Source organism: Rhagoletis pomonella, unplaced genomic scaffold (genome assembly GCF_013731165.1).
Source record: "Rhagoletis pomonella isolate Grant_MI unplaced genomic scaffold, Rhpom_1.0 Rhpom_scaffold_00009, whole genome shotgun sequence".
Taxonomy (NCBI): Eukaryota; Metazoa; Arthropoda; class Insecta; order Diptera; family Tephritidae; genus Rhagoletis; species Rhagoletis pomonella.
Genome location: NW_023458563.1, coordinates 39,706,863 through 39,730,368, shown reverse-complemented (window position 1 = coordinate 39,730,368; position 23,506 = coordinate 39,706,863). Strand labels below are relative to the sequence as shown.

Here is a 23,506-nt window from a genome sequence, read left to right as displayed (position 1 = left end):
GAATCTGTTTGGGCCGTGTAGGCCCTGTCTTCGGCGCCGTCGATGCGGTTCCCAAGATGCTGGGTTTATTGGACTTAACATCGCCGTGTCCAGCGGTGGCACTACCCGTGCAGGGTTCCGAGGCTTTTTTTGTTACATTCATCGTCTGGTTCTTTGGGCTCCTACTAAGCAGAAGCCTTTCGGCGGCCGGAAAAAGGGAAAGGTGAAAAAACGGTCGACCACGGCAGAGCCCCAGGCCGCAGCAAGTCCACCGTTACTCCCGGAGGCGGACAGGTATCTGGGAGGCACCGTTAGAATACAGTCGGAAAACCTCCTGACTGCAAACCGTCCAATGGGCGCGGTGACGCATAACACCCTGGATTAGGGGGGCGTTTTATACCTACCGCCAAGTACCCCCTAGAAATGGCCTCAGTATGCCCACCCCTAGCCACCCTAGTGCGAACCCATCCGGCCCGCCACTGGACGCGGCAGGAGAGTTTATACCTCGGCCTCAGCTAGGCCCCGCCTGCTTGCACCACTGCGGCAGAAGAGCAAGCCCATCCGGCCGCAGCGGTGCTAGCAGCGATGCTCATTGCCCAGTCGGGCATACGAAGCCGTTACAAATGTTTCAAATAGGTACTAAGCAGTCATAGATATTGTATATTTTTTCGCTCCCGGCTAAAGAAATCTTTGTAGGGTGGGAGATTTTTAGACGAGTCTGAATTAGATAACTACCTCGAGCCTTCCCCCCCCAAACTTTCAAATTTTTTATATATATATATAAAATAGTACCCTGAAATGCCAGCTTAATAGGGTCGAGCCCCCCCTTAAATTTCATTCTGGCTACGCCGATGGTCAGGGCCTTTTCATCCGAATGGTCTTAATGTTAAAGAAGCCCCCAACTGGAGTGGATAGGAGTGGAAAACAGGCAGTAACAAAGCCATTTAAGAAGAAGAACAAATTTTTATCAAGTACCAATGGCAATATCAAGAAACAGTTTAAAGTTCAATTTCTACTAATAAATCAACTGCGGCGATGAAACACGCCCGGTTACTAAACATACTGATGCGTTATCAAATTGTGAGTGATTGTATAATGTGGAATATGTTCGTACTCTCCACACATGTGCGAAAGCAGAAAGGTACACTTATAAAAAAGATCCAAACGCATCTTAAGTTAGTGCTGGTGTCAATCTATTTAGCATTTATTTAGTGTTCAAACATCGATTTGAGACGTACGTTACAAATGCTGATAGTAAGTATTGATCGCTTCGTCTTGCAAACTAAAGTACAAGTAGATATTCATACAACACGTATGTATGTATGTGCATATGCATACATATGTACATTTTAAGTATATGCATACATAAGGTCCATTCTTTTGCAACCAAGCTACAAAAGAACACTCCCTTAAATGACGAAATACACGCAAAGCAACAACACAAACTCGGCTATTTATCCGAGTTCAGCCAGGTCGGTTAAAAAAACGCGACCTGAAGAGTAGTGTTGTTAAGTGAAAAAACTGCTCTATTGTGAATTGTTTATGAGAAAGTGGGGAGGGAAATTTTTGTTTTCGTATATACATGATTTATATTTTAAATAAGCATATATATTACGCAAATACTTGGCATAATTATTAATTTCAATTGTTTTTTGTGTCTAAATCCCGTTGAACTAATCACATGTTTCTTGCCAGATACCATCAGGGTTGCTTAAGTAGCTAAAAGGAAATTTTACCCGAGTTGAGCGTTCTTTTGTCGCTCGCTTACAAAAAAACTTCAGCTATACATATGTATATTTATATACACATTTTCATACGTTTAATGTTCACACGCATGCACCCTCTTAAATAAGTTATCCCATGTTCGTGAATACACACGTAAGCATTTCTTTTAATCTCTTACGATGGACTTCTTTTAAAGTCGACTTTTCAGAGCCGATCAGTTCTGATGTGAGAGCGTAAAATATTAGCATACTATTGAGCTACACAACGCACACATCCGTATGTATTTACCGTAAGAAGCAGTCTACTATCAACTTTAATTTGGGATGATAAGCCGACACAAACACATACATACATATGCCTGAACGTAAGTATACATGCATATGCACATGGATAAGGAACGTAGATCAGACCTATGTGAATTCACTTCGGGAGGTATCGACTAGACATTGCAGAGCCCTACGATTTGACCCCTGTCAAGGGAAAAATAACGAATACACGCTAGTACATAGTATGTACATTCATATATACGTGTTCACACGAGCATACATACATATATGTATGTATGTACATACATTAGGGTGTCCCAGAATTTTTTTTGCGAAATTCGATACGCATACCCTCCAATTTTTTTCTTTTGACGTTTTCTTGCTGTAGGATCACGATAACCCGTGCCGAATTTGAAGTTGAGGTTTTGGTTCAGAACTTAACTACATACATTAGTAAAGCACAAGCGTCACAGACGAAGTTGATAAGGAATGCAGGATCCACAGGCCCCAATAGATGTCACAACAAGGGACATTGGCAAAGTTATAATTGAGTGGTAGTAAATAGCGGAGGCGTACACAGCTGCGATTGATGAAATAGCTCGTCTTTGCGGCATGAAATAATGGACCAAAGTAGGAAGTTTCGTTTTCCTAAAACGAAACCTAAACTACAGTGATCCAAACAAGTGTTCACATGTTAATTTTTTTAAATATACACAATCTTTTTTAAAATAAATTTTTATTGTTCAACAAATATTCAACAAAATTTTACCTTCTTAATATGAGTTTATTTATTTATTTATTTATTTATTTAAGAAATGAGGTTGTACCTGTAAGACTCAGTCTTTTGTAGTACATCAACAGCTTTCAATTACAAAATTAAACCGCAAAATCGTCTGATACAGACTTATCTTAAAACTAACGTAAAAATATAATAGCAATAAATTTAAATACAAACAGTTATCTTAAATTAAAAAATAAAATAAAAAATAACAATTAAATAAAAGTAAGATTAAATAGTAGTCATTTAATAGTCACTCATTGCAGTTGGGAAACCCAAAAAGAAAAACACAAAGCAAAAAAAAAAAAAAACAAAAAGACGGAGAAATAAATAGAGAAAAGAGAACTGTTAAATTGCAATCGCATTTATCACACAGAGGTGAAATACTTGTGTATTACTTTCTTATAGTTGCTCCTATTCAACGCAGCTTTGATAGTATCAGGAATGGAATTCCACAGCCTCACAGCATTAACAAAAAATAGCCGAGATGAGGGCAAATAGGAAAATTTAGGGATAATCAGATTTTGATGCCTACAAGACTTAGGTAATTCTAACTTCTCGTGAAGATATTTCGGTGCTTTGAATTGTATGAGCTTGTAAATATATATACAGTTTCTGGCCGAAAGATATTCAAAAATGCTGCATCCAAGAATTTTGTTTTTCCAGAAAGAGATGTGGTCATATCTTTTGAGGCCATAAACGTAACGCGTAACATTATTGAACGCAACATCAATTTTGTGATATGAAGTAGAATCAAGTTTACTATACACAAGCTCAGAGTACGTAATGTGTGGTACAATGAGTTGAATTGCTAGTTTTCTCCTAGTCTCTAAAGGCGTGAAAGGCGAGTTTTTAAAAGATTTTTGGGTATGCATATTTATAGCCCACAAAACTTTAGTATAACAAAGTGAAAGTTTCAAACAGGTGAGAAAACGCGTTGATTTTTATTAAAGTTACAAGTGGGCTTTCAATCCCGGGATCCCGGATACTTTTCCATGCCCCGATATCCTAGATTACAGCTCCGAGATCCCGAGATGTTTGCTACATAATTTATTTACATAATCAGGCAAGTTCTAGAGTCGGAGCGAAAGTAAATTTGAAAAGGATGAAATGAATTTACGTGAATTTGACATGAAAAACGAGAAGTACAAAACACCAAAATTTTGATTCAAAGTGAACTTGAGTAATTGGGACGTATGAATAAAAAATTAGCAATTGCCTTTTCTTAAAACTTCAGACATTTTACTTCAATTTATTTGAATAAATCGAGCAAATGGTCTGAAATTTTGAGAAACAGCAATTGCTTAGTTTTTATTCCTACGGCTTTATTCACTCGGATGTGAATTTTAGAACCTGTCTGAATAACTTTACTTGCTCAAACTTTTTTAGAAAGGGCTGTATAAGAACGAAAAATCTGTTAGCAATTGAAAACACAAGAGACTTTTACAGTGGTGCAGAGTAACACAGCACAGAGTTGTGCTACTCTGCAAACAATCATCAATGTGCCGTGCGCAGGCTCACTTTTTAACCGACTTCCAAAAAAGGAGGAGATTATCAGTTCGTCGGAATATTTTTTTTTTGTGTATGTTACCGCATAACTTTGGAACACGTCAACCGATTTCGATAAATTTTGCATCGGAAAGGTAGTGTCTCAGAGATGGTCACATACTAATCTGGTTTAGATCCTATCATTGGATCATGAAATATATAGATATATATATATATTTTTTTAGTCGGTTTTTTTTTCTAAAAGTTACTTGTAAATTAAACGATATCACAGGAGCACACTTCGCACAATATGAAAGCACAAACTGGGAAGTGTTTTTAGCACACATAACACACTGTGCTGTGTGAAGTGTTCTCGCCAAGAAACGCAAAACGTAAGGAAATGGCAAATTTGAGCGAAGAGTTGTGGAGTGTGTGCCAACACAATGTGTTAACACTTCATGGTGTGCGTGTGCCACTGTGCCAACACACAAAAAATCGTGCCATTACCCACCTTTATGGCCGAGCTGCTCTTCATTTTACTTTGCTGGCGTGGTTTTGTGGTTTGAATTTCTGCAAAAATGAGTAAGTGTTCTTTTTTTTTAAGATGCATTATGTTCCGTATAAGACCAAATGTGGCGACAATGAATCTGTGTGGTTTAATTTTTTATTTCTGAGGGCGGTGAGCCTACTCTCAAATGCAAACATTTAGATAAAGTAGAAATCCCGGGAGTCGATTTTTACATCTCGAAATCCTGGTATTATTAAAATGCTTGTGGATTGATTGTCCTAGTGCGCAGACACCATAGATGGCGCCGACGTTATTCAGTTAGCGCCACAAAAATTGCGCTATTGCCCATTGCTATCAGCAACACAACTAAAATATCGGCAGCTAGTTACCTGTTACGTGGTTTACAAAAAAAAAATTTATGCATATTAAACCAAGCCTATATATCCCTATGTTATTCGACACGCGGAATGCGAATCCGAAGTCCGTTAGACTCCATCACGTCAGGGTCGTGGTCGTTTGAAGGTCAAGTAGGGAAGAATTCACTGAATAAACCTGAAAATTCATATATATAAGGTTTTAGATTCGCTGAACCCGAATCCGAGGTCCGTTAACCTCCATAATTTCAGCTTCGACGTGATTGAGGCTAACGGACCTCGGATTCGCATTCAGCATGTCGAATAACATAGGGATATATAGGCTTGATTTAATATGCATACACTTTTTTTTTGTAAACCTGTGTAATTGATGTAAAATACGCCCTTAAGGGAAAAACGAATAATGTTCTAAAAGAAATTTGTATCTTTTAATGTCCTTGAAAAACTTATTAATACGCATCGGCACAAGTGTGTGCGCGATAAATAATCGGCAGATTGTTTATGTGAAATTAAATTTTGTTGTTGATGTAGCAGCATTAGTTATTAAATATTGTTGCAACGCGCGGGTTATCCCAGTAGAAGTTCTGAAGCAAAACTTCAACTTGAAGTCGACACAGGTAATCGTCATCGTACAGCAATAAAACTTATTGATATGTATATACATACGTTATTTATGCCAAAATGAAAAAACTAGAGGGTATGCGTATCAAATTTTGCAAAAAAAAAAAGTGACATATTCTGGGACACCATAATGTACATATGTACATGTATGTGTATGGAAATGAGCATTAATCACAATGGTTTTCAGATTAAGATTTACACACAGGCAAAGATCCAGACTACAAGCACAGCAATCTCGAGCTCTAATTCTTTAACTTCAATTTTATATTCACTAATATGTTGTTGTTATAATATTAAGAAGTCTGTGAGACAGCAAGTCTATATAAGGGATACAAATTGACAAAGTTATGACTTACATTTAAGTTGCCATTGCATTCGGTAAATGCGGCTGTTCTTTTTGAAATTCCCCAGAAACCTAGAACGATTCTAATGCAAAAGTTGTGCCAGCCTCACAATTAAAATAGTGCCATAGAAATTTCGGAGGTATTTACACAAGAACGATTCGTAAGCAATTACGACTTCATGGACTCAATAAGTAAAAGGATAGGTGGACTTAAAACAAATGAAAATAAGATCAAATCTAAAAATAAAGTAACAAAATAATAACCATCCACGTATATCCTGGAAATTATGAAATTGTTTTAAATTGTGTTTCAAATGCGAAAATTTGGTAAAAAGTGCAGAAGTGAACTTAGTTAATAATGTGTAAAGAAGCTAAAAGAATGTACATACATATGAATACCTTAAATAACAAATAATTTAATGATTTTAGTTATAACTACAAAGGGTGTAAAAACCAACTCCAAAATTTATGCTAATATTTGTTGAATTCTTAAACAAACTAAAAAAACTTGTTTAAATTTTTTATGATAGGGCTCGGACGATGAGGCCACTAAATCCCTGCCTACTAAAGGCCGTCCTATTTTGTTTTCTGGCTGTTAGTGTTGTAAAAGCAGGTGAGTCAAATTGGCTAAAACTATTATCACGATAATTATATCCGTATGTATGTATGTGTGTAAACTAGTGTATAATGTGAGCATAAACGATTAATTCAAATGTTTCCATAGGGAACATAATGAAGTTGTCACCTAGTTATTCCTATGGACAGTAAGACTTCCCCACGCAACTCACATAAGTACTTACATACTTAGTTAAGCCTTTATGGAAAGTTTTCGTGTTCTGAAACGACGTGTTTCTTAATTGTAATACTTGAGATATTATAATTAATTTTTTTTCACGACCAAGCTCAATATGAATATGTGTACTTATCAAGGAAGGCTTTTTCGTTTCCATTGGTTTGTTACGGCTATACGATTTTTTTAATGGCAAAAACATGTACATATACATACATAGAAAGATGTAAGTACTCCTAATTTTCTTACGATTTACATCCGGTTTTTTTTTAATACAAATTGGTGGTCGCAGAGCTGCATTTAAATCAATTAAAAGTGGTTAGAATGCAGATATTTAAACCATAAAAAGACCTTTGTGGAAATAGTCGGGCACGGGGAATCCGAATCTGATGTTTATTTTTACGAAAAAGCGGCTGCTGGGCGCACTTTGGTGCAAATAAACATTATGGCTGTTCAGGATCTTGTGCATATGCTATTGCATTTGCATATTCGTTGCATTTGTAAATTCACAACAATAAAATGCACACGGTTGCCATGGAAGCCAGCATAAACTTTTCAGATGCAATTCCAACTACAAATCCCAGAACATTTCCACAACATCCTGAACAGCCCTATTGTTTAAAAATATTGCTGAGAAACATTGTTTCCATTTCGCCTTCATGTTCCTTCCATGTTTTTTTTTACATTAAAACGCACCATAGTGGCCGTTTTTTGCTAAAAAAAATTGCGAATTCAGATTCTTCGAGACCCAAGACCCACAAAAAGGTCTTTTGAGTGTATAAATATTTGCATTTTAATAACTTTTAAGTGATTTAAATGCGGCTGTGCGACCACCAACTTGTATTTAAAAAAAACCGCTTAAAATCGGAAAGCAGGGAAAACTGATAAATTACTTTTCTATATACAATCCAGGATTTAGGAAAAACTTGGTTTAATCAATTCCCCAGCCGACCGCGGAACAGTGTGATCAATCATAATACAACATCAAATTTTATAAAATTCACTTTTATTAGCTCCAAAAAAACACGGAGCTTGTTTTTTAAATTTGATGTAAAACTATCTTTGTAGAGAATTTAATTCTCTACAAAACTGAATTAAGGCCTTTATTTTATTTGTTACATTTAATTGTTTATAAAAAATTAAGTTGCGGAACAACATTTTTTCATTGAAAATTCTTATTTTTGCGAGCTCTAACTGAAAAATGAAGATAGAAGGCTGAAAATTTGCAGACATTATTTTTTTGTAATCGACAACAAAATTCTGATATGGGATCGAAAAAAAAACATTAAAGCGAACACAGTCTAATGCACATACACAGGTTAAATTAGGGTCGAACTGGTAATCGGACGATTTTTTTTGCAGTAGTAAATTTTTTTGAATACTACAGAAATAAAACTTTTTTTATATACTACAACAACAATAAAGTTATCACTAGGGCTCGGAGTCTCATGCAAATGCATGTTTTTATTGGGCATCTTCTAATGGAAATCGTTAAGTTATCTTTACGAATCATTAAATTTTCTTTAAAATGACATTCAATCGTTAGTGCATGTTTTTGCATATTTTGCAATAAATGCATGGCTTTCCATATTATGCAAAAAATTCCTATTTTTGCAAATATATTGCTAATATTTTAGTACAATTTTATATAAATGCATGTGGTTTCGGCATATTTTTTGCTTTTTCGATTTAGAACTATTTAAACTTAGTGTAAAATCTCTTGACAAAATAAATTACTTATAATTTTTCCCCAAATATTCATTCTCGGATAGCCAAGCTTCCATTAAGGCACTCTCTTTTACCTCTATTAGATCTGAACTTGTGGAGGACTGTAGGAGAGAGCTGACGTATATCAATGATCAATACGAAATTACCCTAGTATGAGTCCTGGGAAATAGGGACATTTACGGAATCGAGGCAACGGACCACCTAGCCAGGTGTCCCACGCGGGGGGCACAGGTGTCTCGCTCAGGGAGATAAAAGCAAAAATTACCGAAATGTGTCACTCGAAGGCCAAGCAGAGTTGGGACCGTACAGGATTGTACAGGATTACCAGGGAGTTCTGGGTGTCATTCGACCCACTTAAAACCAGACCTCTCTTAGGAATAAGAAAATAAGATACTTACAAACTTACTGCAGTATGCACAGGGATTTTCCTTCAACATTTTCTGTCGCAGTTGCGATAACCCTGGCACAAAAGAAACAGTCGAATACTTGCTGTGCGAGTATGCAGCCCTCGCAAGGATGTGGCAGAAGACACTTGGCAAGCCATTCCTGCAGAATGTTTCACAGTGCAGCTGCCTCTCTGTATGACATACTGAAATTCATTAATCCGTCAAACGGCTGTAGGTTGCACAAGTTGTGGAATGAAAATGGCAAACCTGTTAATTGCTTTTCACTAGGGTGACAATCTACCCTGAGAGAAGAAAGTGTTTTTTTCTAAATCAACTAATTGAAAGACTACTTTGAAACAAGTGCAGTGAGTATTTTTGTACCGGCAATAAAATATTGGGAAAATATTTTTAATTTCATATTTTACTTGTTTATTGCGCATATTTTTGAATTTTGTGTGCATATTATATGCGCATATAGCTTCGATTTTTTAGTGCATGAGATTCCGAGCCCTAGTTATCAAAAACTGTAACCCTAATATCTCAAAAAGCAGTTTTAACAGAAGTGCCCTTATTGCATCTAACTCGTCAATTATTGGAGATAAAGCAGAGTTTCTGTCGCAGTTGATTTTCTTTTGAATTTTTTTTTTGAATAAAGAGTTGGATATTTTTTAAACAGACTTTTAAAACCTTTTTTTTGCTAATTTTTACATTTATAAGTTATTTATTTCTGGGGTCCCACAGACGTATACAAGTACTAGGTGGCTGTGTGAAAATTACGTTAGCATTCTTAAGTGGTGGTCACACCCCAGGAAGATAGATAAGATTATTACAAACATTTATTAGTAGCTGCATAAATTACTCCAATAACTTAACTTTTTAAATTTTTAATATTTCCTTAAATTTAAATAGTACATATATACGGATCTGTAGAGAACATAGAGAACCATGTTTGTATATATACCTCAGACCTCTTTCTGTTTGCCTATCCATCAGCGCCAGGCACTCAACATTTTAATCCAAGTGAGAAGTAACAATATTTAAATTCAAAACTAATTCAAGAATGAATTAAATAGAGCTGTAATCTGAATTTGCATGACGAATGCCTAACGCTGATGAGATGACATGATAAGATTAGTAGCCTTGTGGCTCTTTGGAAATGTACCTTATGGGCAGTAGCGCCGGCGTTTCCAGACGCGCCGGCGTAAACCTCTAGTTCGTACACCTGAACACTTTTTAATATTTATACTTGAAACTTTTATATACATACATAAGTACAAATACTAATCAATGAAAGTTTTTGGTACAAAGTTTGTTAATTTCCCAAAGCTTGAAATGTGTTTTCTTAGAAAGAAAAGAAACTACAAAAACAACTACGTAAAAATCAAGTTCTATCAACACTCTTATAAAATGCATTTCAATTCAGTACGTAGAATCTTAAAAAATGTATTGTTTAACACTTTGTCACGTCGTCTTTTGCCTTAACAACATCTTTAATTCTTTTACACAAATTTTCCATTAAAATTGAATTGAATAGGACTGTATTTGATAAGAGTGTTTAAAGATATAGTTGTTTTTGTAACTTTTTTCTTTGCTGTTGATTGGGAAATTAACAAACTTTGTATCAAAACTTTTGATTTATAAATATATAGTCATGTGAAAAAATAATAGGGACACGACACTTTGCCCCGTTTTGGCTATTCTTCTTTTGACTGTTTAATGTTTATTATTTCTTCATACAAATACAGCTCATTATCTAACAAACACCATACAAGTCCCAATTACAAACTTCAAAGAAATTTACAACAATAAAAGACATTTTACTAAGAATTTTTAGAAAAAATCTAGGTTTACAATTTTTTAGCCCATTCTAGCTTAAGAAAGTGCAAGTTTCAAATGGCTAAGAAAACGCGTTGTTTTTTGATCTTTTTTTCCTGATAGTGCCACGCATTTCTTCCATACAAAGTACAAATGTTCTGAGTCATTCCATTGAAAAGAGGAAAACGACATAATCTTAAATGTTCCCTAATTATCCCTATTTCAGTAATAACCTCGTTTTAAATGACTACATTTTATTAATCTGTTAGAAAATTTAAAAAAAAAAAACAAAATAAGTTATCATTTTTGACTATGGAAACTTTTATTTCATGCATAATTACTTTACACCAGTCATAAGGAGATGTCCCACCAGTCACAACTTTAAATAATTTTTTAATCTTTCTATGAAGATTGTATAAACCTCATTTTTATTGAAAACGAAAGCGTATAATTCGTATTTTACAGGACAAAAACATCGTTCGCGAAAATTAAGTGTTTTAGCTAAAATTCATCTTTGAGTGTACAAGGGTAAAATAGAGTTCTCTTCAGTGTCCCACCAGTCACATTCATTCAAATAAAAGTTACATAAAACTAAAAAATCGTTGGCAATTTTTGTTTAAGCAATTTTATACATTAGTTGTCGTTCTGTGTTAAAAAATATCTTTCGCTGTTGTTTTAGTTACGACGGCATAGCAAAAACTCACAATTGATCACATTCTGGAGTAAAATGTACCACCAGTCACAATGGAATGGCCCTTCTACATTTTTTTGGTATGGAACAGATTAGTAACACATCCGTAAAAAAACTATCAAAAATCAATGCGAAAAATTCTTAGTAAAACATTTGTTGTTGTAAAATTTTGTTGAATTTTCCTAATTTTTCTACAAAGTTTGAAACTTTGACTTATATGGTTTTTGGTATATAGCGGGCTGTATTTTTATAAAAAAAATAATAAACATTAAACAAACAAAAGAAAAATAGCCGAAACTGGTCAAAATATCGTGTCCCTATTATATTTTACTTGACTTTATGCATATAAAAGTTTCAAGAGCAAATATTAAAAATGTTCAGGCGTACGAACTGATTGTAGTCTGGGTTAGAGTCCGACTGATTCCCAATTTTTGGCCGATGCCAAAGCCGATTCCTTGAAAAGAAACTACCTGAATATAAATTCATTCAAGAACAAATGTGTTTGATAGACTTTTATAATAACAAAAGAAAAACATAAACAAATAACATTAAAAAAAACAAATAATCATTCAAAACAAAAAATCTATTCACTTATTTATGTACATACATAAATATGCATTAAAAGTAGTATATCGCCAATGCATACATATCATTCCAATACTTTGTTCCATAAATAGTATTTTTTTATTCAATGTAAAAATAGTTCATTCGAAATCGCCTTTTTTAGTTGTACTCATAGTAGTAGTAGTAAAAAATATGCAGCTTCTGCTGACTATAAAGTGTTGTATTGAATACAATTTGTTATAGATTTTTAGATTTTTAATGATAAAATTATTTATGTAACGTAAAAAATTTAACAATCCAGTGAAAAGAACCCGAAGAATTTAGGAATTCAGCGATTAATTAGAGGATAATCGTAACAATACTTACAGTAACGACATTTTAGCATTATTTGGCTATTTCCATTTCGTTTATTTAATGTTTCTTATTTTTTTATGAAAGTGTAGCTCGTTATCTAACAAAAACCCTGTTATTAAAATTTTCAAAATTTTTCTTTAAATATTCTGAGTATGCAGTTTTGTAGCCCATTCAATTTTATTTTAATGAAGTGCAAATTTTAAGTAACTAGGACTTATTATTGATTTTTGGAAATTTTTTGTGAAAGGAGTTGCGGATTTTCTCCATACAAAAAAAATTTCGAACATACTTTGGAAGAAAATGCGTGAACAAAAAATTTTCAAAAATCAACCCTTACCTAGCCACTTCACTTGCACTTTAATGTACTAAAATTTAAGAAACTGCGTTCTAAAAAATCTGATTAAACAGTTTCAAATTTTGATGAACATTTGTTAAAATCAGGGCTGCAAACCACTCCAAAATCGATACGGTTCGATTCAGTGGTTCGAACCACTTAGAAAAAGCTTGTACCGTTATAAGAACCGGTTCATGATATCCCTGAACCGCGGTTCGGTTCGGTTCAAGTGGTTCAATTTCTTTATGCTAAAGTATATAAATATTACAAATATATGACAAATCCATAACACAACAAGTAATTTTTAAGCAAAAAACAAAACCGACTTCTATTCTCATATAAAAATTTAAGATTATCGTTAATTTCTTCACGATTCAATTATCGGTACCCTTTCCGATGAAATAAGAATTGATGAAATCGGTTAACGTCGTCCAAAGTTATGCTGTAACATACATAAAAATAAAAAATAAAAATATTCCGGCTAACTGATACCCTCCTCCTTTTTTTTAAGTCGGTTAAAAATTAAAGGCTTTGTTATTGAGATAAAATTTAAATATCCACATGTATAGTGATGGGAAAAATAGGGACGCGTAATTTTATTAAGTATGTATTGGCTATTTTCCTTTCTTTATTTAATGTTTATTTTTTTAACCATATAAGCCCAATTTTCAAATCTTGTGCAAAAATTATGAATGGGCGATTCCACCGTCACGAGTTGGACATTTGTACAGAAAAAATTTTCTTTCTTGTTTAAATTTAAGTATAAAGTACTGAACGATTCTACATTTAGATAAAGCTACACCTAATTGACTATTATAAGAGTTCTAACAAAATACGAAAAAAATTCCAGCTTACTTTTATATGGGAAAAATCTGATTTATTTCTTCTGTCACGGGTGGGACAAAAAAAGAACCTGCTTTTTGGAGCAGATATATTTTACGGAAACTCTGCGAATTTATTTAACTTTTCTGTGTGAACTTGATGCCCCATAATAAAACAAAGAAGAAGGAACACAAACAAAGCAAAAACTACAAAAAAAATCATGGCTTTATTATACAAACAATCTGAAATTCCTCTGTCACGGGTGGGACAACGTTTGTCACGGGAAGGACACGTACAAATTTTTATATGAAAAGGAGCCCTTAGTGTGGTCCATATATAAAGATTAGTTATTAAAAAATATAAGAAGCCAAGTAGGGGTTAAATTCACTCACGTTTTATCTTAGGATGGGTGCCTTTTATATACAAGAAAATGCTTAGCACCGTCAGCCAAAAAAATTATTAAAAATTAACGCGATTTCCTAGCGTCTTGAAATTTTCTCTTTTACCTATTTAAATTTAATGGACTACAAAACTACATACCTAAAAATTCCAAACAAAAAGTTTACAATTTTTGGGTGTAATTGTTAAAGTTTTTTGAATTTTTATAATTTTTGTAAGAAGTTTGAAATGGTTCTAGGTAATATACTAGACATTAATTAAAAAAAAAACTATAAAAATTAGATTAAAAAAATTAAAAACCAAAACTGATCAAAATGTAACTTAACTTAATCAGCTGACCCCAAGGGTATATGGATAATGGACGAGTCCGCGCATCCCCCTCCTCCCCTGCGTCCACCTCAACAAACAAATAAAGCTTATCAGCCCTGTAAACCTACCTCTGACAACTGTCCCGCACATAGCTGTCACGGGCACGGTTGGCACAATTGGTAACTTTCTATCAAAATTGGTAACTTTTAAACGGTTTGGTAACCTGGTAACTTTTATTTCATTTTGGTAACTTTTGCAACTAAACATCTATTTGCATTACTAGAAAGAAATTAATTGTTTTGAATGTGCGTAATTATAAAAACCCTTCGAGTTTCAGTGGCAGCACTACTGACACTTCTACAAAATTACTTCGATAAAATTAGAGTCATCTCATATTCGAATACTGGAAATATTTGAATTACAGTGGCAGCACCAAGAGATGCACTTCTAAAACAACTATCGAATTTTTGCGATAAATTTTGAATTCTACCCTCTCACATTTTAATACTGGCCATCTGGAAATTTTTGGTAAGGTCCATAAATCATTTTGATTATTCCAGCACAAAAAAAATGTACCGACATGTATTTCGACATTTACCGACATGTATTTCGACGTACCGTAAATTATAAAAAACCGACAAAATAGCAAAGCAAAACTAGCATGATGCAATAATACAAGGTGTTATCGGTTGGCAACTTCTCGCTCTAATTCCGCCATATTGACTGCCTTAGCTGAAACAGTGTTACTTCTTTAACAATTCTTTGCCTAATAATATAGTTGAATTTTTTTTAAGTTTTCTCTGTATACACATTTTGTTTTCTCAAAAAGGTTTTATATCTTATTTCATTTCATTGCGAATATACTGTATAAAAGCAAATTTGGTTTAGAAGAAAATATGAAATCTTATATTTTTCCCCCAAATGGGGATTCATTTCTTCCCGTTTTTCTTCTTATTCTACTGAGCTAAGGTAGTGTCAAATCGAGCTGTCACAACTGATACCACCTTGTATTATTGCATAATGCCTGCCACTTTTTTTTGTGTGCCGGCACTATTATTCCGTGAGTCACAGGTCCAAGTATCGGCACTTTCAGAACGAAAAATTACACTGAAAATGGCACAACGCCGAAACCGGTATGTCTCCAAACCAAATTTGACAAGGGGTGATGGAAAATCGTTCCACATTACCTACCCTGTCGGAAACACCAACAACGAAAATGAGAATAACGGCACATGCAGTAATTAATTGACAGTAAAATATTTCCAATAAAAAAAAAAAATTATTATAATTGTCAATAGCATTTTCAATCTTGATAATTTATCAAGAAAATAGGTTTAAACTTCTGTGCTAGAACTGGGAGTTCTTGATAAATAATCAAAAATTGACAAATTATAAAAATATTGAATTTATTAAGTGCACAGAATCGGGCTGTAAATATACACATATTTGTTATGAAATATAGCAGTGTTAAATTATCAGTATATTTTTTTCTCAGTGAAGAAGTGAAGATTTTGGTAGTGAAGATTTGGTAACTTTTGGTAACTTTTCTTAAGAGATTTTGGTAGAAAATAATGTTGGCGAGTGGCAACCATGGTCACGGGTGGGACATGCTTCTATGTTGAATTATTCTTATCTAACAACGTGGAAACGACAATGCAATTGTGGTAAATATTTGCAATTAATTTCTAACATTATGTAACAAATACGAAACACAACCTCAACTTCTGTAAATAAATATAACAACTTTTACCTTTTTGTCACGGGTGGGACAAGACCAAGACTGCTTAATAATAATTCATAATATAGATTAAGCACTCAAAAAATGTATTATACATATAACACAACTTTATTAAAAGCAGATGAGTTCTACTATATAGTTTTCTTACCAAACACTTGAATTATGAATCGAAAATTATTTGACAGTGCATTCAACACAACCTACTTTAAATTCAATCAAAAAATTTACTTAGAACCTCCCAAATACAACTCACGGAGTTGTCATCAAACTGAAATTTTTTTGCAGTTTTACTATACGGGTTGCATTTTTAGACCAAGTTGTGGATTACAAAACTTGAAAATGCTTTAGTGGATTTTCATTTTGAACCGAACCATTTTTTTGGGGTGGTTTTCGGTTCGGTTTTGGCATTTCAAAATAAAAACGGTTCGGTTCAAAACCGGTTTGCAGCTCTGGTTAAAGCTGCGGAGAGAGGAAAAAGAATCGGCTAAGAATAGCCAAAAACGGCCGATGCCGATGCCGATTCTTTTGGCCGATACTAGCCGATGCCGATGCCTATCTGGGAAGTATATTTGCCGGAAGTTTAGAAGGAAATAAGTTTATTTACACTTTTTTGAAATTTTCGGACTATCATATACGCGGTATTGCACGCCAAGCGACGATATGTATGAAGATATGTACAGCAAAATCCGTTCGGAGTATCCAAAAAATACTACCATGGGTATTTGCATGCGCATTAGAACATACAATGCTTAAAATTTGATCTCACCTGTTGCATATCATGAACCCCCAAACATCGATATTTACTTTGTATACCTGACTTAACTTGAAAATCGCAAATCTGGCAAACGAGCAGCGCGTGTATGTACATAAATACCCTCCAGTACTTCTGGAATCAATCGCTACTTTTGAACCGCTACTGCACCGACTCCTAGGTAAGTAGCTACTCTATTAACCCGTGGTAGTGCACATGGTAGTGCAGAGTCGAGCCAGTCGTAAGCAGAATAGCGAAAAGCTACGACAGAGGGCGCCCATAAATCACGCAAGTGACTACTTTAGTAACTCCCGGTAGTGCAGAGAGAGCCGATGGTGACTAGTTGGGTGGAGCTTTTGGCGCCTGGTTCTTTGTTGCCAGGATATTTTACAGCCTTATTGGATTTAAGAATATCCCGCACAATTGTAGTTTGTTTTCGATTTTCACACCAAATAAATTAAACGTTTACGTGAACAAACACAAATGCTGATAATCAAAACAAAAAGAGAAAGTAATAGATGACGCAGAAAAATCGTTTCTTAGTTTCTATGTAAGTCAAGCCAAGTCAAAGTCTTGCATAACCTGGACTTTATATATGGGTTGGTTAGCATTACTGTGTTCAATTTGAACGTACGATGATCGCTGTAATCATTATTTTCTTTGATGGGTATATTAATATTTGCACTACGTATATATGTATCGTGATTTAACAATTTGGTATTCAATTTTGTTTTTATATAAAAAATACATTTTATTCTTTAGCAAAACCCGGGCAACTCCAAGATTCTATTTGCAAAGCAATATTAAGAAAACATCAAACTTTCATAAAAATTCCAAGCTTTAATTATACATATATGTCATATCACAGCGCACGGCAGTGCGCGCGAGTATCGAAAGCAGCAACAGTAACATACTGAAATGACTCGCTTAAATATAAGCGAGATTTGGAAGTTGTTATCCAGAAGTCCAATCGACATGTTTGAGATATCGTTGGAAAGGTCTTACAGAGTGTATCCAGAAAATGTATTCAGGCTTCATAAGCGATTAACCGGATTCTTAAAAATTAGGCTAAAGTGTTGCGAAACAAAAAAAGTTGTTTGCTTTTGCCGGTTTAAGGGGGCATGTGGGCACACCCAACATATTTAGTGTTATTCTATAGGCCAATACCTTTCAAACGATACCCTACTTATTAAGTTCCGGTCACTAGTTGGAAAGATATAGAGGTAAATGTGTTTTGGCTCATGTCTCCACTACGAGATGCTTTGGTATGTATGTGGCGTCTGTACGTACCATCATTAAATTTTTTTCAAACTTTCAGGAATTAAAGTACAAAAAAAACTAAGAAGGTTTTGTTCCAGGAGGTTTTGATTCGTACGCCTTTGTGGGCGTGGCTGCTGCCTGTAATTCGAAAAAAGGCAATTTTTTAAACTACCACTGAGGCCACACTACTCAGTCCATGTCATTGATGTGGATATCAGTAGAAAGGTCTTCAAACAAGCTATCTAACGCTATCTTTTGTGTTTATGAAATATAAATATGTCATACCGTTATCGCCTGAAAACTAAAAATCGGGCTGCAAAAAATATAGATTTCGAGAATTTTCTCAAAAACTGGTCAGTCGATTTTATTCTTGGTTTCCACAAATCTAGCCAAAACCTTAATTTTCATTTGGTACATACCTTATATCTGGGAAAACTCTCTTTGTGGAGATATTACGATTCAAATTGAAAAAATGTCGCCCCAAAAAGGGTCAAATGGTTAAAAATTAACATACTCGTCTAATTTGGTTACTTTAAGATATAAAAATAACATACTCAGTGCCCCGAAAAAAGTTCCCATTCCCCGATTGCCACAATCGATATTCTCGGCAAATCGGGAAATTTCCCGCGAGTTGACAAGTTGAAGGATGCAGCTGTGCTAATCACTTCGTACATGTCTTGGAAACCACAATTTGTGTGTATTTTAGAGTTTTCTTTTCAGTCATATGCCGAATTTGTAACATTTTCCCCGTTTTAATTGTAGTTATGTACACAGTACTTAACTATGCTACATGTGTTTATCACCCGCACTTAACCTACCTGGGAGGACGCGTACAATATTTGCTACAGTTGTACATAAATATGTATGTGTATTGCACACACCGAAATGTGGTGTTGATTCAAACTCAACATATGAAAGCACATTTACATGCGTGGCTGTAGCTGAGTGTGCAAAGATGCTTGATACAATTGGTTGCTACTAAGCTGTCCGGGTTCAATCCACATAAGACGGAGCATGAAATTTTATTTTTATTTTTTATTCTTAATTATGAAAATGTTTGGGTTTAAAATTTAAACCGAACTGTTTAAATTCCAAACCCAACATAGGTGCTCTCTTTTTTTAATCTTGGAAGGTTTGTATTTGAAACTGAATTTAGTTTGGTCATATATGCATGTAGTCCAAAAAGTTTAAAATTAAAACCGAAACTTTTAACCGTGCACTGAGCAAAACTACTTGAGAAAAAAACATTAGTTTAATAGCACGCGTGCAACATCGTACACGTGATAGAAGTAAAACTTCTTGAAAAAAGCACATGTGTGCGCCACACACCCGGTAGAAATCTTAACAAAAATAAACTACGAGACTATCAGACGAATACAGTTGTTTATTGTATCCAAAGTTGGTACCAAGTTGATAAGTTTTTATCATTTCTCATTGTTTAAGCGACTTACTCCGCTTAAAACGAAACCCTGTGCTGCATGGAACCCCACACTCAGCCCTGCGTGAACACCGCTTTCGAACTTCCAGTGTTTCGTTTCGCCTCGTATAAATGCGCTGAGCGCACTTAATTTTGCCTTCTTTTCATCAGAAATTTTTTCCTCTTCACTCCCTGGCGGCAACAATGACCCGGTTCTATAGTGAATGTCCTAGAAGCTTTACAGTATAGTAGGTGGCAATTTCAAAATGGGTGCGAATCATTGTTCTACATAAATGCAATATATATATACTTTTTTCAGACGAAATACCTTAAAAGTCTGAACGCATAATAATATTGGAAAATCACATCCATTGGGCCAATCGCAACGCAGGAGCGTTCGATATACTCAATCGTGCAACAGGTCGATTTAATCTGACCTTCACGGCCCCTTTTCTCACTTGACTATTTTTAGTAATAGCTCGACTTCAACACCACTTGGTAGCACGTTTTTGCAATAGTATTGCATACATATTTAAAACATTATCCAAATAGGATCGTAAATAAGATTTTTAGTAATAACTCAACTACAGCGCCGACTGTCGGATTAAATTGTGAAACTAAACCATCCAGAGACCCACTCAAATACACAAAAAGTTTCGTTAAAATCCGTACAACCGTTTAGGAGGATTTCACTCACAAACACACCTACAGAAGAATAAAAAAATTCATTCAAAGATAGCTAAAGGTCGGTCAGTTTGTAGGCCTCACACCCCTTTTTAAATAGCCCAAATTTTCTAAATGAGTATGGGCTTGGTTTCAACTATATACTATCTCCATACGAAGTTCCGGTACTGTACCATGAATAACTTTCAGAGATATGCAGTATAAAAATTCGATTTATATGGGAGGTGCCACGCCCCCCTTTCCAACAGCTGCCCTCCTTCTTCATGAGTATGCGATTGATTTCGTATATCTCCATACCAAGTTCCAGAACTCTACCATGAACACTTCCAAAGATAGGCAGTATGAAAAATTCGGTTTGTATGGAAGATGCAACGCCCCCTTTTCCAATAGTTCCAATTTTTCTCCAAGAGTATGCGATTTATTTCGTACATCTCCATACAAAACTCTAGAACTCTACCAAAAAATTTCCAGAGATAAGCAGTATGAAAAATTCGGTTTGTATGGGAGATGTCACACCCCTTTTTACAATAGCTAAAATTTTTCTCCAAGGGTATGCGATTGATTTCGTATATCTCCATACCAATTTCCAAAACTCTACCATGCACACTTTCAGAGATATGTAGCATGAGAAATTCGGTTTGTATGGGAAGTGCCACGCCCCCTTTACATAGGGATTTTTTTCAGCCTAAAACCATCCTTGGGACACGTGCGGCAGGTGGCAGTTTCAAAAAAATCGGTTCAGCCGCTCTCGAGCCTTGCGAAAACTAACAAACGGCTTTCTAAATATATATTAGTTCAGATATATTACATATTTTAATTATATTTTGACAGTATCCGTTGTTTCTGATTGGCGCAAAAAAATCTTGCCTAGTGACGAATTCGCCCCTTGATATGGTCGTTACTTAAAGCTATTTATCTTCAAAATTGCATGAAAATTGGAAAACAGCAGGGACCGTAACAGTTACAACTTTTATTAAAAAAATCACTCTTTAACAATTATTTTTTGATTTTTATTTAATTACTCTTTAAATAACCGTTATTTCTGACTTTTATTTTATAAATCGAAAATAACAATTAATTTTGATTTTTATTTAAATAATCTGCAAATAACAGTTATTTTTGATTTTTAAATTATATGTCTTAAATAACAGTTAACGAAGACTTTTATTTATAAAAGTCATAAATAAAATTCAGTCACTGATCTTTATTTTTTCAATCATACTTATAAAAGTCATTTGAATATGTCGTATTAAACTTTTGTTTTCCAACACCTTCTTAACTGCGAAAAATGTTAATGACTTTTATACGATTGATTTAAAAAATAAAAGTCGGTCACTGATTTATATTAATGACTTTTAAAAGTAAAAGTCACTGACTGATTTTTATTGATGACTTTTATAAATAAAACTCTTCAATAACTGTTATCTAAGCCATATAATATACAAATCAAAAATAATTGTTATTTTGGATTTCTAATATAAAAATCAAATATAATTGTTATTTTTTTATATTTTGCATAAAAATTGCAAATAAAAATTTATTTTCAAATTTGAGTCTCGGTGCAAAACGAAATCGATTGGTATGTTTCACTTAGTTGTAGAACATTTCCTTCATAGCGAATTTTTCCATGACAGTTTTCATCAATACCTGTTATGTTCGGTCCCTGGAAAACAGGAATCTATAAGCTTATCCAGGCAAAAAGCTACCTACGTACCGAATTTTAAGCAAATCGGACCGTAAATACGATTTTTTCGAAGAGATCAGTCCCTGGTCCACTTCTCGGAAAAAATTGACCATATATCCTAATATATGCTAAAAAACTACTTACGTACCGAATTTTAAGCAAATCGGACCATAAATAAAATTTTTTTGGAATAGATCGGTCCCTGGTCCACTTCACGGAAAAAATTTATCACATATGCTAATACATGCTAAAAAGCTACCCGCGCACCGAATTTTAAGCAAATCGGACCGTAAATTCGACTTTTTCGAATAGATCGGTCCCTGGACCACTTCCCGGGAAAATGGGTCATATATGCTAATATATGCTAAAAAGCTACTTACGTACTAAATTTTAAGCAAATCGGACTATAATACGATTTTTGTGAATAGACCGGTCCCTGGTCCACCTACCCGAAAAAAGTAAAATTGTTTTAGCCTAAAACATGGTGGTTACCGAAAGCTATTTTGTATACAAGATTTCATGAAAATCGGACCAGCCGTTCGCGAGATTACCTGTTACAAAAAAAGGGACTTCTCTTTATATAATTAGTATAGATATGAAAAATTATATGTTTCAATGGACACATCGCTTTGAATACTTAATTTGGATTTAGATAATATTTTTAGCAATTTAGTTGAGAAAAATAAAACATTTAGATTATTGTTTGTATTTTGGTCGATTTTAAATTTGCTACCCCAAAATAATTGATATCAAATAAAACACCTCTTTGAGGTAAAATTTTCGAGTGACGAAAGCTGAACTAGAGACACAAAATTTATGATATCAATTTCGTGACGAAAATTATACGCATTTTTTAACTGCCTTTGAAACGTACGGAAAATCTTTTTTTTTATTTATTCGGAACGTTGCAAAATTGCGTCTACTGCTAGAAACACAAAATAAAAAACAGAACTTTTCTAACGATTCGTATGAATAAAAAAGACTCCCTACGTTTCAAAGGCAGTTAAAAAATGCGTATAATTTTCGTCACAAAATTGATATCATAAATTTTGTGTTTCTAGTTCAGCTTTCGTCACTCGAAAATTTTACCTCAAAGAGGTGTTTTATTTGATATGTAATACTTCTATATTGGCAGTAAGCTAACTTCTCAATGTGTAAGCATTCCGAAATCAAAGCGAGACAGTCTAGTACGGTTTTTGTGTATGCATTGTGTACGTGAGTGCCGTTTTTGTGTATGTGTTGTGTACATGTTTAATTATAAACGAATGTGTTCCTTTTCTTTTGTACGTGTTTATTGATATATCTGTAATGTAATGTTTTCGGACGGTACTAGCTCTTACTGCCAATATAGGAGTATTACATATATGATATTTGATTTATGACAACTTTTGTTGCTGACGGTGTTGTGCATTTTCTTCCATACAAAAAAAGTTCACGATTTGACTGAAAATGAGCAACAACTTCAATAAAAAAATTGCCACACACAACAGTACATAAGTATTTACATGAATTCAAGTATCTAATACATGTGCATGCACATAATAGATAGTTTGGACATTATGGATTAATTTGAGCAAACGTTATTTTTTCTTACAGCCAATACATGCAAAAGAGGATGTCCCCAATGTAAGTACCTGCATATTTACAAATACATATATGAAACAAGTATATATGTAGATATTTAGATTACAAAATTAA

The 23,506-nt window shown here is 34.2% G+C and overlaps 1 protein-coding gene and 1 long non-coding RNA gene across 5 annotated transcripts in view; both read left to right on the top strand.

The window, feature by feature from the left end:
* The first annotated feature begins 828 nt into the window (after positions 1-828).
* On the top strand, positions 829-2,456 carry LOC118745783. Of its 2 annotated transcripts, none has more exons than XR_004993710.1 (3): positions 829-1,233; positions 1,901-2,212; positions 2,359-2,456. It is a non-coding gene; the product is annotated as an uncharacterized LOC118745783 (long non-coding RNA). The 2 variants fall into 2 exon arrangements; XR_004993709.1 differs by having other exon boundaries at positions 831-1,233; positions 1,901-2,068.
* Positions 2,457-6,080: 3,624 nt separating this feature from the next.
* LOC118745782 (apolipophorins) overlaps positions 6,081-23,506 on the top strand; it is a 37,759-nt gene continuing 20,333 nt past the window's right edge. Inside the window, exons 1-3 of one of the 3 annotated variants that reach the window (XM_036479456.1) lie at positions 6,081-6,222; positions 6,613-6,695; positions 23,405-23,434. In XM_036479456.1, coding sequence (XP_036335349.1) covers positions 6,623-6,695; positions 23,405-23,434 — 103 coding nt within the window. In that variant the 5' untranslated portion in view covers positions 6,081-6,222; positions 6,613-6,622. Of the gene's footprint in view, positions 6,223-6,271; positions 6,464-6,612; positions 6,696-23,404; positions 23,435-23,506 lie in introns of those variants that run through there. The other 2 variants (XM_036479454.1, XM_036479455.1) reach the window with 2 other exon arrangements.